Source organism: Pangasianodon hypophthalmus, chromosome 8, assembly GCF_027358585.1.
Source record: "Pangasianodon hypophthalmus isolate fPanHyp1 chromosome 8, fPanHyp1.pri, whole genome shotgun sequence".
Taxonomy (NCBI): Eukaryota; Metazoa; Chordata; class Actinopteri; order Siluriformes; family Pangasiidae; genus Pangasianodon; species Pangasianodon hypophthalmus.
The window spans coordinates 7,947,603-7,967,282 of NC_069717.1; the positions used below are offsets into that span (position 1 = coordinate 7,947,603).

Here is a 19,680-nt window from a genome sequence, read left to right on the forward strand (position 1 = left end):
GATTTGGCTACTTTTTTAAACTACTTTAGCGACTTTAATTTAAAAAAAAAAAGAGCCTAACGAACTCGATATAACTGTCCTGAGGCTGGTACAGCTCTCCAGCTCTCATCACAGCCGCTCATATATGAGTAGATATACGAGCTGAGAGAGCAGGTTCACTCCACTCACCATCAGTGTGCAATGCCTGACTGAGTTCCGCATGCGACCAATCGCTGATCACCACTGTTCCAAACAACCAATCACTGATCAACATTGTTTGTCCCGCCCATTCACTGCTTTATTCTCCGTTTTAAAAACTCTTCTTTGAGATAGTGGATATACAAGTAATAAAAGCGAGTAACCTTTTCCTTCATGATTACTCACCTTTCACAACTACTCACTGCTTCTTTTCCTCTGCGTTCTTGATAGAAACTATAATATTTTTTAAATGCATAAAAGATTAGTTTGTAGTGCTATGACCAAAAATGTCTTCTTTCTACAAGGAGTAAATTATTCAATAATAAAAATGAAAACTCAATGAAAAACCACATAAAAAATAAAAATCAATTATTTCCTATTCTGATAAAACTGTATTCTATGCTATTTAAGCATATTCTAAGGTACAATCTTCCTTCTTCATGTACCTTAATTTGTAATTTGATGTCACTGATCATGATTAATAAATCAATATGTAAATTATCTTGTGACATCATCCAGTGCCTTCTGGCGACTTTTTGAGCTTGCTTTAGCTACTAAAAGAGTTTGCAACACTGGAATTTACTGGTGTCAGAAATGTAGTGGAATGAAGCGAAGGGAGACCGCCCTTCGACAGCCATTTGTAGGGCCATTTCAAACTGCAGTTCACTTTGAAGGGCCCTTTAATGGTCATTTTGTTCCTGAGATGCTTGCAGTTCATTTAGTCTGATACTGTAGAGGAAAACAAATACAAATGCACAAGCTATGGGCAGTTAACTTAGGTAGCACCTGTTTTGGCAGCCATGTTTATTTTTCTTTTGTTCTTTAATGGATTTATTTCATTTTATTTGTATTTGTATTGCTGTTCACTGCTGTTTGGGTTTACCTGGTTCAGTACTTTTTAGCCGACATGTTGTCTTTAAATGTGCTATATAAATAAAGGTGACTGGACATGATTAAAACAGTTGCTGTTAGAGCATCACAACTCAAGAGTGTTGGGTTGGATCTGGAGGTCTGGTTACTGCCTGTGTGAAGCTTTTTTTTTTTTTTTTTTTGGATGCTTTCTCCCTGCACACTGAAATATGCTGGTGGATTGGGACTCGCACCCAAGTGTTCCCAAGATAGGCTCTAGATTCGCCACAACCCTGACCATGATAAAACAGTTACTAAAGATGAACGAACTGTTTGAGTTTTTTTAATTACTCCAAGTTTGATATTTACATACAAAATTGCTATGGACTTAATATAATCAACAATATTAAGAGCATTTAAACATGCTTTATACTCCACCAACTACCCACAGGACACCCACAAAATGCCACACAAATGTAGTAAATAGTAGGGATGTAATGATCAGATGATTTGGATCAATGCATCAATTAAAAGGCAACGTTTGAAATTAACTCTGTCCCAATTACCTTTTGGGACAGAGTAATGTTGCATACAATCATTACTATCATCAATATGTCATAATTTTAAACTGATGTGTAAATAGACTAGCAAGCTGATTTGCTCATAAATTCCGATACTTAAAATAGGCCATCTCCATGTCATCACTCTTAAATTAACGGTGGTCAGCTAGAAAAGTATGGTATTGTATCATAGCATATTCTGTGGTATAATCAAATATCATATCATTGCCTTATAAATGGAAATTATCAAAACACAGCAGATTCAGTAGAACAGTCAAACATTGTATTTGTTGCCTTATGAATCGAAATCGTATCCTAGCAGATTCAGTGGTATCTTCAAATACTCAATCATTGCCTTAAGAATTGAGATCACATTGTATTGTCTGGAAGACTGAGGTTTACATCAATAGTTTATGGTGTACTACTACTTAGAACCACAGTATGCGGGTTAGAGCATAGCCTGTTTGTCACTTGCACTGTACTACAATAACAGTGAGCCAGCGAACAGTTTCTCTAGTCTGAGTGCTTCTGAGTGGCACGTAAAAATGTGAATATTTTTATTTCCTAAAGAAACTACAAGCTTCACATTATCTCAGTTCACCCAAACAGGCAAAAGCTGATTTTCCGAATACAGTCTGTCCTGGGTAGTAGGTAGGGCACAATGATGTAGTGTTGGGCGTAGCTGTGTTTTCTCTATCTTCTGGATGCACGTGTGCATGGGCCATCCCATGGGGTTAATTTTATCTCAGGCTCACAGGGCTTGCTATATTTGGTCTGTGCGCATAGACCTGAAAATGCAGTGGTTACACATGCCAAACAAGCACGTGAGCACACAGAAACGGAAGTGGGCGTGAGGTAAAGGCACACTTAACTTGCTCACGAAGGTTTCTAAAAGACAAACGTACCAGAGAATGACAGCATTAGCTCACTAATTTGTTGAAATAACATTTTCCATTTCATTACAAAAAATTATTACAATAAGGAGACATGTGGTGTGTGTGTGCGCGCACGTGTGTACAGAACAAACACACAGGACTCAATATCTGGTTTAAAAACCTTCTCTCAGTAACTATTTCTGTATTAATGTACAACCGTTGAAAATTACAGCATGTTTGTTTTTAAATGAGCTAACTATCAACAGCCATCTTTCAGGAAAAAAAAAAATCAACTCAGTGAGAAGCAAAAAAAAAAAAAGAAAAGCTGAAAGAAAAAAAAAAACAAAAAACAAAAACAAACAGTGATTACTGGGAGGAATCAGCTGGAAGAGCAGCAGTTAGTCCATGTTTCAGGAGTGTTTTAAACTCTCTGTGTGTGTTGTGAGCTGATACTGAGGTGTGAAGAAAAAAAAAAAAAAAAAAAAAAATGGGGCATGAATGAGGATACAGTCGTAATATTCTGAAACCCTGGAGCTGAGAGACAGATGGGGGAGGGAGGGAGGGAGAGAGAGAGAGCAGGAGAGATGGCCTGTGAATTAGAGAACGAGAGAGAGATGAGAAACAGCACAAAAGAAACAAAAGTGGATGAGGAGGTGAGGGGATCTTTGGAGCAAAAAACAGATGAAGAGGGTTGAAGAGATGACAGAAAAGAGCAAACGCTGCGAGCATTTTGGACGGACGTTCAGGTGTCGTGAAAGTCCTTCAGCAGTGTGCGTCTCTTCTGTTCAGCAATGTGCATCTGATTTTCCAAATCCTACAAAAAAAGGTTAATTTAATTCAATGCAAAAGCACACAACTATTTAAAACAATCAGCAAAACAGAAGAGAAACACAAAAAAAAAAAATGCTACAAATGCTACATGCTACACAAGATCGATTTTCACTGCACCAACGTGTAAAAACGTGTCGACCCATGGCATATTGCATACTGCATTTTAGGCATTGCAACAAGGGGCAGTATAACTTTCTTCCAATGAGCTCACAAGAGCACAGTGCACTGCACCAGTATATACATACTGTATACTGCATACTATTCCACAAAGTAGTATGCAAATATGTGAGAATTATCATTTCACATACAAGTCATGTGACTACTTATCAGTCAAATTCACTTGTAGGCCCAGTCCATCTTATAATAACTTTAGATTGCATTATTACGGTGACCCAAAAAATGCAGCAGAGCAATGGCTGTAAAACAACCAAAAAGTGCCTTGACTTCAACAGGAGTGCAGAGTAATAACTAGCATAAATGTGAGGCAGTCTTGGGAAAACCCACTGGATGTTGCCACCACTAAATTTAACAAAAAAAAAAAAAAAAAAAATTGGTTTTATAGTTTTTTTCCCCCTGCCTATTAGCCTACATACCTTTACATCTCAAATTTAAGGAACCATAAATATATTTAACCAAAATGATATGGAATTGTTTATTTACTTTTTAACCTTGCCTACAAATGCTAATTCTCTGTAATTTTCTCAAACAGTGAATGTCATGCTTTGATCAAGTTGTTGAATAGTTTTGTGCTGTAGTAAAAAAGACATAAGTCTAATCAGTTCGGTTTGTGATCAGATACTGGCTGTCAAAATGTCTGCAATGCTCCTGCGCCACAGTCGCAATTACCGATAACATTAAAGAATGTTTTTGGAAATATGCTATTAAATATGTTTATTACTGTGGCTACTGGAATAATACCACATGCTCTTTACTTGTATTCAGATTTGTACTCTATTACCCCCTCGAGTACTGGAGGTTTTTACCGAGCAGTGTAACATAAGAATGCAGCGCCATTGAGCGCCATTCGTTCTCTGCAACTGATCCAGAATCCTAACCTTCCTAAATTTTCCCACACCACCCCATTGCTGCGCTCCCTCCACTGGCTTCCTGTAGCTGCCCGGATCAGATTTAAAACACTGATGCTCGCCTACAAAGCCAAAAACGGACCAGCACCCACTTATCTCAAAGCACTTATCACACCTCGAGCGCCACCACGCTCCCTCCGATCCTCTAGCACTGCTCGACTGGTCCCACCATCTCTCAGGGTACAAGGAAGGCATGCATCGAGACTCTTCTCTGTTCTGGCACCAAGGTGGTGGAATGAACTTCCCCTAGATGTCCGAACAGCTGAGTCACTGGCAGTCTTCAAACGACGTCTAAAGACTTACCTCTTCATAAAATACTTAAATTTTATTAGAGTTTTGGACTGATGGTATTCCTAGTTTGTGACCTAGCGAGCCAATATCAGAATGTATTTTTGATAGACTTCAAAGCACTATTGTAAGTCGCTCTGGATAAGGGCGTCTGCCAAATGCCATAAATGTAAATGTAAATGTAATGCATGCGGAGTGTGAACAGTGGGGGTTTGAGCTTGCAGTGCATTTGGCTGGGAGTTATCCTTTGAACCTGCAAGGTCAAGAGCTTGTGTGTGGTAGGAGCAGATAGTGCTGTAAACAACAACAAAACAACAAAGTAACAAGTGTCTCCATCCACTTTGTACAGTCCTGTGTTTTCTCACCCCTCTATCAGTGGCATTGAGCTCTCCCTCTACTCTCTCGTAACTGTCTGCCCTCTCCACCTTCCATGACAGGTTCTCGATCTCCGCTTCCAGCTGCGCCTGCTGGTACTCAAACTGCACACACACGCACAAACATACCCCAACCACTAGATGTAAACAACTGCTCAATATTAGTGAAGTTATATTAGTACAGTACTCAACAGCTACAGTTTAAATTTCTGAGTATAATTCAACTATTTAAATATTAAGCACAGTATGTATCTTCATATTTATTTATTGGAGCTATTAGAGCTTTTTATTTCTGAACTTTTTCACTGACAGAACACAAATCGGTTATGTTAAAAGATTCAAAACATTTAAATCACATAAACTACTCTAGTGTTCCTAGCTTTATTAAAATTCCAGTCAGATTCAAGATAATATTATCTTGTTTAGATTAGGGAAAGAATAACTTCTTTTAAGAAACACATTATCATGCCTGGTCAATTCAGTTGAAAGGGTTTACATTTATGCCAAATAACTATATATTAAATAAAAACCACATCAACAATAGTTGATCATGATCTTTGCTATCATCACATCAGTAAAATAAATAAATAAAAAAAAATAGAAAATAGAGCAATAAATTTGGCCTATACACAGATCTTCATTTAGACCTTCATTTAAATATGCACACACTGTGGTTGGTAAGATCTCTCACCAGTTTTTTGCGGGGTCCAGACTCCATGTAGTAGGCGTAAGGGTAGGTATACTGCAGTGTGTAGCGACACTAGGGAGAGGAAAAACAAACAAAGGGATAATGTTCCTTTTGTATGTGAATGCATCCAAAATAGCTGTTCAGCATGACATGTAAAATAATCTTACTGGTCAATCGAATTAAGTATGATGCTATATAACTGACACAGGGGTGCCAATAGTTGCATTTTTTTTTTTCTGTGTATACCTTACAGAGAGATTAGCAATGTGTGTACGTACCTTGGCCAGTAGCTTGGCAGCATTTTGCATGTACTGCCAGTCAATCCAGGTACCCAGGTTATTCATGACCCTCTCATGAATCTTCTCCTGAATGCGCTGATACGTCTGAGCCTCCAGCTGCAAACTCTTATTGTGGTTCTCCCACTAAACACATCCACACACACATTTTAGTGCCTGTTTGTTGTCTAAAACCAATCAACAGCAGTAATGGAAAGAACATGAAATTCACTGGATCTCTTTAAGTGTCTGGTGCTGAGAGTTCAGCTGCATGTAAAAACTCTAAATCCACACTCACAAGAAATATTTCATAGATATTCTGCATTACAGTGTAAAGTGTTAGAATGTGCCCATTTATATAGTGTGTAAATATAGGAAGGCCCAAATTATATATTACTTGGTTGAAAGAATCAGCCTACAGATGTGGACAAATTTGTTGGTACCCTTACAGAGCATTGAAACAATGCTTCATTCCTCCTGAAAAGTGATGAAATTAAAAGCAGTTGTCTCATGCATACCTGCATGCCATTGCTATGTCATAGAGTAAAGCAAAGAAAGTGTGAAAAGAGACAAATTACTCCTTTTCCTACTAAGATCTTCTAAAATGGCCTGGACAGGTTTGTTGGTACCCCTAGAAAAGATTATAAATATTCAGATTATAGTCATATTTCAAGCTAAGTGCTTTCTTTAATTAGTATCACACATGCCTTCAATCTTGTAATCAGTCATTCAGCCTATTTAAAAAAAGGAGAAAAGTAGTCACTCTTCTGTTTGGTATCATCGTGTGTACCACATTGAATATGGACCAGAGAAACCAAAGGAGACTGTTGTCTGAGGAGATCAGAAAGAAAATTATAGACAAGCATGTTAAAGGCATAGGCTATAAGACCATCTTCAAGCGGCCTGATGTTCCTGTGACTACAGTTACAAATATTATTAAGAGGTTTAAGGTCCATGGGACTGTAGCCAACCTCCTTGGATGTGGCCGCAAGAGGAAAATCATCCCCAGATTGAACAGAAGGATAGTGTAAAAGGTAGACAAAGAGCCAAGAAAAACTTCCAAAGAGATGCGAGCTGAACTCAAAGTCAAAGTACATCAGTCACACCACACCATCCATCACTTATTGAGTGACAGTGGGCTCAATGGAAGAAGACCCAGGAGGACTCTACTGTTGAAAGAAAAACATACAAAAGGCAGACTGGAATTTTATTTTGACAAGCCACAATGCTTCTGGGAGAGTGTCCTTTGGACAGATGAGACAAAACTGGAGCTTTTTGGCAAGTCACCACAGCTCTATGTTCACAGACAAAAATGACACTTTCAAAGAAAAGAACACCATACCTACTATGAAACATGGAGGAGGCTCAGTTATGTTTTGGGTTTACTTTGCTGTGTCTGGCATGGGGTGCCTTGAATCTGTGCAGGGCACAATGAAATCTCAAGACTATCAAGGCATTCTGGAGCGAAACGTACTGCCCAGTGTCAGAAAGCTCTGTCTCAGTCGCAGGTCATGAGTCCTCCAACAAGACAAAGACCCAAAACCCACAGTAAAAGCATCCAAGAATGGCTAAGAACAAAACAATGGACTATTCTGAAGTGGCGCTCTATGAGCCCTGATCTGAATGTTATCGAACATCTATGCAATCTATGGAGCTGAAACATGCAGACTGGACAAGGCTCACTTCAAATCTGAGACAGCTGGAGCAGTTTGCTCAGGAAGAGTGGGACAAACTACCTGCTGACAGGTGCAGAAGTCTCACTGAGAGCTACAGATACTCTAAAAGTTGTGCAACAAAATATTAGGTTAAGGGTCCCATCATTTTTTTTGTCCATGCCATTTTCATTTGTTTTATCGTTTAAAATACTCTGTTAAATCAAAAATCAAAAGCAAAGTCTAATTTTTATTAAATATGGAATAAACAATGATGGATGCCAATTACTTTTGTCAGTTTCAAGTTATTTCAGAGCAAATTGTGGGTTCTTCTTTTTTCATGGAAGGGTACCAACAAATTTGTCCACATCTGTATTATATAAATTTGACAGACTTTTTGGCATCAGTTGCCCTATTAGTAATAACTGATTTTTTTTTTTTTTCGAAAATGATGTCATTTTGAACACAGGGCCTTAGGGAGCATGACTAACATACAGAAAGTCATTAGGGTAGTAACTTAAAACTAACTAGTGGCTGTTTATGGCTTCTCTGAATTTTTTGTGTACATGCATGCATGTGTCTTACCCTCTCAAAGTAGAAGAGGTATTTTTTCAGGGCCTCTCTAGCCTGCGCCTGTTGGCTCTGGTTCACGATGTCAGGATTCTCTTTGTAGCGACTGCACTCGTAATACTCGCTGCCGTGAGTCTTCCAATCTCCCAAACACATCCAGCAGAAATCTACACACATACATTCCCTTAATTCAAAGCCAGACTACTGCATGTTAGAGCTGGTTTAATTTGATTAGGTAATCTTAAATGCTCAGCAGTTAGGCTCTTACCATGTTTACACTTGGAGCATTGCTGCATAGAAAGAGAGAGAGAGGAAAAAGATAAACACTTTCAGAAAGCCTGTAAACAACATGTAAAATATAAAAATATAAAATTTAAGAAATAAAACGTTCACAATCTGAGTCTGACATTCAGTTACGGTACTTAAACTATGGGTAAACGTGAATATTTCTTTTAACAAATCAAGAGAGCCTCTATCAATGATATTAAAAGTATATTTGATACCCAGTGTCCCAAAAGTCTCCATACATAGCTTTGACATTAGAAGAACGTATTGAAATCATTCTCATGGCTGGATTGGGGCAATGTCGCAAGGTTGCGATGGACTTTAATAGGAAAGATGGCAAGCGCATCACACATGACACTGTTGCCAAACATATTAACAAATTCTGGAAGTGTTGCGGACCAAATGAGAAGTGGACGTCCACGAACATCCACTGACAAAGGCATAACCGACGTGGTGCTTGCATACATGTATGGAGACTTTTGGGAGACCCTGTAGTTTGACCAATATCAAATATAGAGAACCTCTATTAATTTGACATCAAGAGTATATTTAATATAGTTTGCCCAGTATCAAATTAAAAAAGAGCACAAACACTGAAGGCTGCAAGCTTTTCTTTCTTATTTGCCATATTAGAATTTTGGTCCAGTGCTTCTTGCTTCCAGTCCTGTACAATTCTGAGTTTTTGTTTATCAAATCTACAGTATGTCAGGCAGGAGCAGAAGTACCCCCCAATTTTCTCCCTAATTTGGTCATGGCCAAATCTCACCCATCAGGCACTAATAAATTAACTAATAAATTGTGTAAACTAAAAAATGTCTGCTATATTACAGTGCCAAGGAATATTGTATAAAATGCTACTAATTTTTGCATGCAAAATTTGAGAATTTTGAGACAGGGAGAAATATGAAATATGATAAAAACCAACTGAGTTTGATAATGAGCAATGATTTGAGAATGGTCTGGGCGTGGCCTAATATTGTTATGAGCATGCTTGCCTGACATCCGTCTGTCCAAGACTCCCAGGCTGCTACACCACTCAAGAAATAGGCTCAACAGCACAAACCAGTCAGATCAGGATTATTCAATCTTAGCAAATTATCATATTAATACAGTATTATGCTTGTTAGGTGAGCTTTCAGTCAGCAGGCTGCTCACTTTTAAAGAGGGCGTTAAACGAGAATGCTTCGTTTTGATAAAACCTACTTATGTGGGAGGGACAATCGACATCAGTCACATGACTGGTGAGGATAAAGTACATTCACACTTTATCCAGATTATGCCCATTCCCACAAGACCAATATTAGCATAACTTGCTAATCCACCACATACTCAGGTTCCTAGGGCAGACAGATTTTTAAACACAGTAATTACGCTTTTTAAACTACCATCTCCATAATCTAACAGAAGTGCATATACGAAGGTCAGAGAGTTCATTTGGATGTAGGCACATCCTGTTTCGCAATGGCCGTGAAGGTGCAGGAGTTAGAATGGAGCGCAGCCGGAGTGCACACTACTTACCATGTGGTTGCAGCCTCCATTTTTCTCAATGCAGATATTGCACTTAGGACACTACAAAGAGTAACAAGAGTAACGAGAACAGCAAAGATCAGCAAAACAATTCAACATATATGTATGTGTACATGCACATTGTTAGTGTTAGTGTTGGTGAATTTACTCACGTCTTTAGTGTGTGCACTGATGTAGTTTGCCGTCTCTGAATCGTCTGCACATTTAGTGAGCCATTTGCGGATGGTAGCGCAATCTGTGGGGGCGTGGTACATCTGTCTGCACTTAAAACTAGAGGGAAAGACAGAAAGAACAAGAACACATTCATATATAGCACATACAATGAGCTACCACTAATGAGGTAGCTTGTATTAAGGGCATTACTAAGAGTTATAGTGTTACCAAGCTAATCTACACATTTTGGGTGTGGCATGAATTTAAGAGTGATTGAGTGAGTGCTGTTTCTGCATACAAGAATGTTTTATTTACCAGAAGACTTCATCGCAACGACTGCACTGAACTCTGCGAGCTCGAGGCTCTTGCACCTTTATGACTATGGGACAGTCTGCGCCAGGACACAATTGCAGCTGGAAGTGACTCTGTAGAAAGACAAAATAAATAGAGAGAAAGATTGTGGTTTACTTCATAACTTACATCTATAGTACTTTAGGTTACTTTAGTAGTACTGTACAATTCTTTATTTTAAAATTAATTATCACTGGGCTCCCCAGTGGTGCAACAGAAACACGTTTGCCCTATCTTTGGGAGATCGTATGTTTGAATCCTGAAGATGCCACAGCCACCTGTGACAAAAATTTTTTGTAAACTGCCCTGCAAAACTAAAGTCATTTAACACTGGAGCTGTTGGGTCAGATTGGGCGCAAGGTTCATATCTCATGAGTTATAATGGATACAATATGGCACTGAGTTACCACCTAAAGCATGACAGAAAGACTCACTTGCATGAGGAGTGGAAAGTCTAATACCTTTTCAATACTACAACACGGTATAAAATATGAATACATAATGTTCCATACTTATGATGCTATGGTTAGGTAAACAATTGGCTGACATTATATTCTGCTTATAGGTGAAACAAACTGTGCCTGCTAATTTGACTCTTATGAGCGAGATGCACAAACAGGCTCGGGCAGCAAAGTGCACGGATAAAGAAACCTAGTTTCACACCCTCAGCTTCCGGAAAATGTGAGCTCAAAGGGTGAGATTTTACCAATATTTTAGAAATACCTCCACTGGAATCTAGAATTGCCAGCTTGAATGGTTTTCATTTCAGGAGTATGATTAACTGTTTTCACTGTGACTCACGAGGCTTGTCACTACACAGGAAATTTATTTGCCTACATTTTAAACTGGGTATTTTAATGAATCATGTTTAAATGGTGCTGTACAAAATGTGTGTAACTTCAGAACTGTTATAAATTATAAATTGATGCCGTGTAGTAGTACACGCACAATGCACGCAATGCAAATAACTACAATTTTATTGCACGCGTGAGAGACACTGTTTTTAAGTGTAATTAGTGCAGGTCATACAGTATGGGGCTATGACTGTAATTATTATAATTAATTTTTTGTTCATGTTTTTGATGATAAACAGTTTTTTATGATAGACAGTAGTACACTCAGACAGTAGTAACGTGCCTTCCCCTATTTGTATATCCTAAGAGGCTGTAACAAATACAGTATTAAATGAAACCATGTTTGAATTATTTAGTTACTTATTTGTTTTATCTTAACTTTGGTTTCGTTTTGGAATCTAGAATTGTGATTACAACATTGTGGTGTCATGACATCACTAGTCCATCCACTTGTGATTCTGCGTGTATTTTGTGCAATTTGCAAAACGCACAAACACACACACACACACAATACCTCCACGTAGTCCCTGAAGAGGTAGCGTCTGTATTTGTCCTTTAGTTCTTCGCTGGGCAGCAGTGGCAGGACGAAATCCTCTGGCATCTGAAGAGAACAGTCCTGAGCCATGCACGAGATCCCTAAAAGTACGCACACGTATGGGTGGATTTAAAAGTATTTGTCGAGTTCAAACAGTGAAATATCTTGATAAGTGATTTAAAGAAATGAAATGCTACACATCTGAGTAAAATTTTCTAAATAAAAAGCAGATCAGTAACAAACAAGAGACAACAAATGAAATGCTTGCCTTTTCTCACTTTCACAGACACTCTTGCAAAACAATACAATACATACATTAATGAAGTGTTAAAGAGTCAAACAGGAATACTCGTAATGACAAAAAGCAGAAATACACAGACTCCAACAACTCCTAACCGCATCTGTGCGTATAGATCTGTGTGTGTGTGTGTGTGTGTGTGTGTACTTACCCACTCCTATGCCATCTTTGACCAGCACGGTGCAGTGCTGCTCCCAGCAGGATTTGCAGAAGGAGTGCTGACACGGTAGAGAGAGCAGCGCATCTCTCCGTACAAACTGCAGACACACACCGCACTGCAACGACGCCACGGCCTACACACAGTAAATACACGGTATGAACCAGTTCAGCCAGGAGAGAATAGTATTAACCAAAACACACACAGTAGGGCTGAACAATTATGCACATTTTAATCCTGCCCACAATTTTTGTCCTCCTACATTAATTAATCATAATCGACTTCGGTTACTTGTGAGTTTTGCTGAAGTTAGCTAAATACCTACATATTGGTTCTTAGCATCTCTTCTACATTAAATCACAAGCTCCCCACTGAGTTGTAACTGTCTGACCAATCACAGTGAGCTCTGACCACTGTTCGGTCTCTGCATCTTAAACACAGTGAACCTGCAGAGAGAGGCAATTTTATTCAGCTCCACAGGCAAAACTACAGATCCCTAGACATTTAGCAAAAGATACAATTAATTAATGTGACTAAGAAATAGCCTTTAATTTGAAGATTGAGACATTTGTAGAATATATGAGAATATATTGTACTGTGTAAAAATATTTATTTTCTTGAGTCATTTGAAGGAATATAATGTACTGTGTGAAAACATTTATTTTCTGCTAATAGTAAGAAAAGTGCAATAAAACTACTTTGTTCCTAAGCTGGCTGAATGTAATAAATAATTGTGATTTCAATATTGAACATAACAGTAACATTGAACATTTTAGCCATTACCGTGCAGCCCTAACACACTGCTCTGTTTTTCATAAATATTTTATTTTTATAGCTATATAGATTTCTTTCTTCTGTTAAAACAAGCACGCACAAGTACACTTATAATGCAAAGCAATGCACGTGCTATCATTTCTGCATTACTGTAATATGCCCATGTGATTTGGTAGGCATGTTTCTGAAACACACTGTAAAATCACACACTCAAACAATCACCATACTTGTAAACAACAACACAGGCGTCAAGGAAGCAGAAATGTCCCAGATGCAGGCAAATCAAAAGCATCTCTGACTGCAGGGTTTAATGCTGGTGATTTCTGCTTTTCCACACAGCTGTGTTTTTGTTTATAACTATAAAATACACAAACTGATACACTAGTGCTGAGACCAGAACTACTGCACATGCCACACCAGTGGAACAAGTTATGGTACAGTTAGGCTGGCAAATAACTTCCCAGAAAGAAATCCCATAAAAGTGCTAGTGAGAATTAGTTTTATATGTCACTGAAGTAAGCCAAAAAAAAAAAAAACAAAAAAAAAAAACATACTTACAGTGAGAGATCGGCAGGTGCTTATGGGCTGAACCTGGGCCTCACAAAGCAACTGAGACGAGTTGGACTTGTACCTATAACACACGGGGGAAACGCAATCAGTTCTTCCCCTACTTTGTTTGTTTTGTAAACTTGTAAACGTATTTATTCAGGGAAGTTTGTGTGGGTGTTATCGTACCTGTCTAGTATTTGTGACACTTGCCAGTGGAAATGTACAAGGACCAGTTTGGCTACAGCTGGTGACACCTAGAGAAATACAGAAAGAAAAAATTACATCACTGATTTATCTTTGACTAAAAAATTAATTTACGCATGAGACTCGAATAATAAAATCTTTTATTAACAGAATCCAACAACCGCCATTATAAGTTAGATTTGCATAAACAGGTTTCCGTGTTCTTGTCTTACTACAGGAAAGCATGACAAAATTCTAGTGTGTGGTAATCTAATCACATATTTGCTACACATGAAGATAAAGATTAGGCTGAAAAGATTAGGCTGGAGTTTTTCATCCGACTGGTCAGTGAGATTGCGCATGCTGACTGTAGTAAAGTCTTAAGGTCAAGGCAACATTCGGTGTTTGTCAGTGAAACAGTAGGAAAGCCAGTCAGCTTGTTTACTAATTTTGGCCAACCAGTTTACCACTCAACGTTCAGCCAGTGGGGACTCATTATAATAATTCCAGTGATATGTCTTCTCCTGAAAATCTTGAAGATCACCTGGCCTTTTCCTGTTGATTTACCACCATCTGCGTCACTGGTCACTGAACACACTGACAATCACACGTTATTTATTTGCCAGTAGAAGATGGAGATTGGAATTTTGGCTTTCACAGCTGGACAGAAAAAATTCTTGGGGGCCAATCATGACTTTCTAAAGCCTGTTGTGAAAAACCGTAACAGCAGCAAGTCTTTTGTGTTGAAATTTATGAAGTTCCTGTAAAATGCATTTTAAGGAGTTTTACACATCCCTCAGTGATGAAGCATATTTCTGAGTTCTGTGTGCTGCATTCAGGAAAACCTATAGAACATAAAAACCTACTTATAAACAAATACATCTGTATAACAAGATCTCTAAATCTACACAATTACAAGGCCTCATTCTCACTAGTGCTGGGTGGACGAGTGTGTGTGTGTGTGTGTGTGTCTAATAGACCAGAGCAAAAATGTGTTTTGAAAGTATGTGAATCAACTAAACCCTGTCCCCAGTACATTTAAATGTCTCAGGCCCTAAGGCCAATGCCCAACTTCCTGGAATGCAACCTTTGTTAAATATAAGACACATGATAAATCACGTTCTTGATACATTTTCATGAAATTTGCCAGTTGCTCTTTAAGACCTACCCAGAAAAACAACTCTTTCTAAACATTAGTGTGCCATTTGTTAGTGAGACAGAATGAAGAAAAGCTTGTGCTAATGTAGCCTCAGTAAAAGCATGGCTGCTGACTTCAGGAAGCATCTCCCTGCATGCTGCCAGTGAAAGATTTAAACCTGATAAAGCTGCTCTGGGTTTAAGAGAAGCAGCTGTAACACTGCAGCCCACACAGTCACACCAGTGCCAGGTCACATTAAAATATGCAGAACCACACACAGCCTTTTCTCCCTGTACTCTCTCTCACACTCATGCGAACACAGCAGGGTTTCCTCCCAGTGTATTTTACATCAGACAGTTCAGTGAGTCAACTTTGCCCACCTGCAGTGCTGAAGTGTGTGGGGGGCAAATAAATAAATCATACTCTATTGGACTGCAACGGAATCTGTTGCTTTATTTCTCAACAGCAATAAAAGAACAAATACAGTATATTGCTATATATATATATAAATGTTCTCCTGCTGTCCCAAGCAGATAGAAAACTATTTAACTGCCAGTAAAGTAGTTCTCTGTAATCACATGCAGAGAAGAATGTATCGACTCAGTATCTGAGTCTCAATTTGCATTGTTATATTTGCAGGCTGTTTCATTTAAATGTAGCCAAATCTGTCAAAATATACTATAATCTAACAATTTGCATATTGGACAGGGAAGGTTCAAGCTTATTTCACAAACTGAGCTCATATGGAACACCTCCTAAATCAGAAGTTCTGAGAAAGTCCAGAGAAAGTCCTGCGAAAGTGTTTTAATTTGGAAGAAGAAAAAAAAACAGTACTGTGTTAACAAATCTGACCCAAGCATCACTGTATATATCTGTAATCAGCTATCTAAGAGGGGTTAATCATTTAAAAACATTCTGAAGTGCAGCTGGAGCACTTTAAAATCTCAGAACCTAAGCGTCTTCCTGAAGGGAGCCATGCACACACACATACACACACATACACATACACACCACAAATACAAACCTTAAGGGAGGTGGACACATGGTTGACCTCCTCAGTCAGCAGTCTCTGGCTTTCTCTATACGTTAGACACGTGAACTGGTATTCTTCTGGGTCAAAAGCGTCAGGTTCCGCTTGCTCCACGTCGCCAGCCACGCCTTCATAATAATAAGTCATATCACCCTGATCTTCCTCTTCTGCGCCCTCATTCTCCTCCTCCTCGAAATCTTCCTCATTACTGTCGGACGCTTGGCTGCTCATGTCCACAGACATAGCCCTTGGGGCTTATCCGTGCGCCGACTCAAACGCCGCTTTCCACCAGCAAGCGGCCCTCGGTGCTGCCGCCGTCTGCCCCAGACTGGACACGTATCCCGGGGGGGCTGTGCCGAACTCAGCAGCAGCGGAAGAAGCAGAAGAAGTCACACTCCCCGTCACTCATGAGGAAACCAGAAATAGGGACGAGCAGAGAGAAACTAGAAACGCTAAATAGACACAGATGAGAAATTGTGTTATTGATCAGTAGCTGGTTAATATGTTTTCATTAAACATAATTTATAGCAGGTGTATTCAGTATGGCACAGGAGTGGGGAAGGAAGACTTCATCAAGCGTTGCACGTACGCCCTGAAAACGAACAGTTAGACACTAAAGCTGATTTATGTTACTCATTCTCAACCCTTCATCAGTCAATTTTTGAGATTTTTTTTTTTTGTTGGCCTGTTCTCAACCAAACTACATTGATGGTGGTTTCACGTTTAATTCATGTTTGTTGATTGTCAATCAGAGTGAAAATACAGTATATACTTTTGGTTTGGTTAGTTTTATACTGCACATAATTAAACAGAAAAATGTTGGTTGAGGGGTGTCAAAAAAGTAAAGCAAAAAAAAAAAAAAAAAAAAAAAAAAAAACCCTGCAAAAAACTTATTCACAGAAATACAGTCACCAAAAAGGTAAACAAAGCTTTACCAAGTGTGTCCAGAAATCATAAAAATCACATTAAGATTGAAGAACACACAGCCGTTACACAATAATTTATCAGACAATTATATAAATAGCTCTAAATCTAGATTAGTTTATCACATCTGGTTTTTCATTTCTTTGTTTTTCTGTCTAAATATCCAGAACACATCACATTTCTGCAGCGCTACAGTTCTGTCCTTTCGCTGTTCCCATCTACAAAATAATGTTGCAACCAGTAATACACGGCATGTTTCATGGTTTCATGGTTTCATGGTTCACTCCTGCAGTCGGGGTGATTCAGAGTCAAATCTCTTTATTGCTGTAACTGAATCGCACTGGCTTGCACTTGGAAGTGGACTGGGTCCACCTGGCTTGGACCGGGTCTCAGATTGGTTATTTTGGTCCGCACTTGAATGTGTTTGCTGTGTTCTCACATACCTAAATGTGCAGCACCTAGAGGACAAACACACCAGGGTTCGAATCAACATACATGTAAAATCAGGAGATGTTTAAAAATATTGGCACTGCTTTACCTGACACTCTCATATCAGTGAAATGGTGGTGGTCCCAAGTCTACCTGACAAACTAATCAGCAAGCGTAGACAGAGTGGTGTAGTTGAGCTGTACATAATCAACTTGCACATCAATGCAATTGCACAATCTTAGTGATAGAAAATTGTTTTTGGTGAATAATGAGGATTTATGGCTCATTTGGTGCACATCCAGCTCTCTGTGTTTATCTCTCTGGATCAGTTTCACTAACCCACAGCTGTTGGTCAAGGTGGCCTGTGTTGTTTAGAGTCTTCTCTACAGAAAAACAGGCCTTAGCTACTTCACACTTTGAGGTTAAAAGAGTGGGTGTTAAGGGTGGGTTGTTTTAGAGGTCGTTTTCTCACGTCTGATCATTTTCTCCCTGTGCTGCTCAGGTCGCAGATGGTCGAAATGCACAAATGGCCCAAACACAAAGCTGTGCTGTAGAGAAAGACTTTCCGCTGCGGTTTAACGGATTAAACAAGAAAGATCACAAGAAGAGATCACAAGAAAGATTAGCTCAAGTGAGCTGCTGTGACCGCTGCCAGAGCTCGCCCCTGCCTCGGTGTAAACTGTGACTCTGGTCACGGACTGCTGCTGAACCGGAGCCAGAAGCACCATAGATGGAGCAAGAGATCTGGCTGAAATGCAGACTATCAGCCATCCAGCTCAAGACTGGAGTTTTTCCAGATACGAAAAACAACTCGCTGTGCATTCCTCTCACTACTATTAATAACCCACAGCACAGGGTGACACGCATAATACCACAAAGTGCCTGGTTAGAGATTACAGGGCGAGCCTGTTAGGGCGGGGAGCGACAGGAGGCTGCAAACCGCGGACCTGAACGCGTTAGTCGGTTTGTTTATACTCGCGCGCGGACGCTGCATTGTTGGCTAACTTAAAAGCTAGCTTAGCCAGCGTTAGCTACAGCAGCGGATACGCAGGAGGCTGACTGCTAGTTAAACGTGTAAACCCATACTACCCTGTTTTCATCCAGTATCAAATCTACTGAAAACGATAAAGCATACATACATCTGTTTTTCTGGCTTTTTATATTCTGTGAGCTCGGAGTTAAAAAAGAAAAAAGATCATTTCCTCCCCGGATGAACCCGAGCGCCACCGCCAGCTCGCACTTCAGCCCGGGGATTCGCATGTAAACAAGGCCGTTTTACAACTCTCCGTCAAGTCACGTGTTAAACACGTGAAAACCCACCTTCTCCACAAACACACCGACTTTATTTCACCTACCAGAATGACACGAAAAAAGCGCTCGACTTCTGCTTGAGGAAAAAATCCAAACGTTAGAAGCGCTCCTGTTCAGCTAGCCGAGCCGCTGCACAGCGGAACATACAAGCGGGGGCTTAGTGAGTGGCGTCACTTCCGGGTCCCGCTGAGCCAACGGCCCGGTCTCAAATGCGTGACTGAAGGGTGCACTCCTGAGGATATGATAATCAGGACTCCGCACTATATGTAGTGCACTAGATGTTCCATAGATAGCGATTTAGGATGCAACCCAAGCGCTACATCAAAGCTACCGAATATGGTGCACCGATTTGAGCATCACAACAGCGCATTTAACTCATTGTGGCATGAAAGATTATTTCCACAAGTCAAATCAGGTGATAGGTGTAAAACGCAGAACGTACTGCTATATAATTGTACGACCTGCCTATATTTTAAGTTTGTTTTATTTAAAAAAAAAAAAAAAAAACACCATAAGGGAAAAACCAGGATAACTCTGATAACTCTGCCTAGGACAGTACAGTTAACTCTAGCTTTATCGCTCATGAAAATAATGAATGAGCACACTGCATGCAATTAATTATATTCTGACATATAATTATACAATTTTAATCTATATTAACCCCATTGCAAAGCACTGATTTTGTTTTCCCATACTCATTGCTAGGTTGATATGGACATAGGTTTCCGGTTGTTATCTTTGGAAAAGTTCCACCTACAGACTAACCTCCTGGCAGAGGCAACCAGAGCCTGAGCTAAATAATCCTGGTGCTCAGTGGAATTCATGACGCCTTCAGTCTTCATCTAAGCCCCTGAACTTCCTCCACATTTCACAGCATGTACAGTTGGGGTCGTAAGTTTACGTACGCCTTGCAGAATCTGCAAAATGTTAATAATTTAAAAATAAAAAAAGATGGATC

General features: G+C 39.4%; 1 protein-coding gene across 1 annotated transcript; it reads right to left on the reverse strand.

Moving 5' to 3' along the window:
* Nucleotides 1–1,353: 1,353 nt before the first annotated feature.
* Nucleotides 1,354–18,921, reverse strand: arih2 (ariadne homolog 2 (Drosophila)). The gene is made up of 15 exons (XM_026928457.3): nucleotides 18,767–18,921; nucleotides 16,053–16,510; nucleotides 13,894–13,961; nucleotides 13,717–13,789; nucleotides 12,379–12,520; nucleotides 11,909–12,030; nucleotides 10,505–10,614; nucleotides 10,189–10,306; nucleotides 10,028–10,078; nucleotides 8,493–8,514; nucleotides 8,240–8,391; nucleotides 6,006–6,149; nucleotides 5,731–5,799; nucleotides 5,031–5,144; nucleotides 1,354–3,275 (listed from the first exon to the last, which is right to left on the reverse strand). The coding sequence occupies exons 2-15, from the start codon at nucleotides 16,299–16,301 to the stop codon at nucleotides 3,204–3,206; spliced, it is 1,506 nt and encodes a 501-aa protein (XP_026784258.1). The 5' UTR covers nucleotides 16,302–16,510; nucleotides 18,767–18,921; the 3' UTR covers nucleotides 1,354–3,203.
* Between the last annotated feature and the right edge of the window lie 759 nt (nucleotides 18,922–19,680).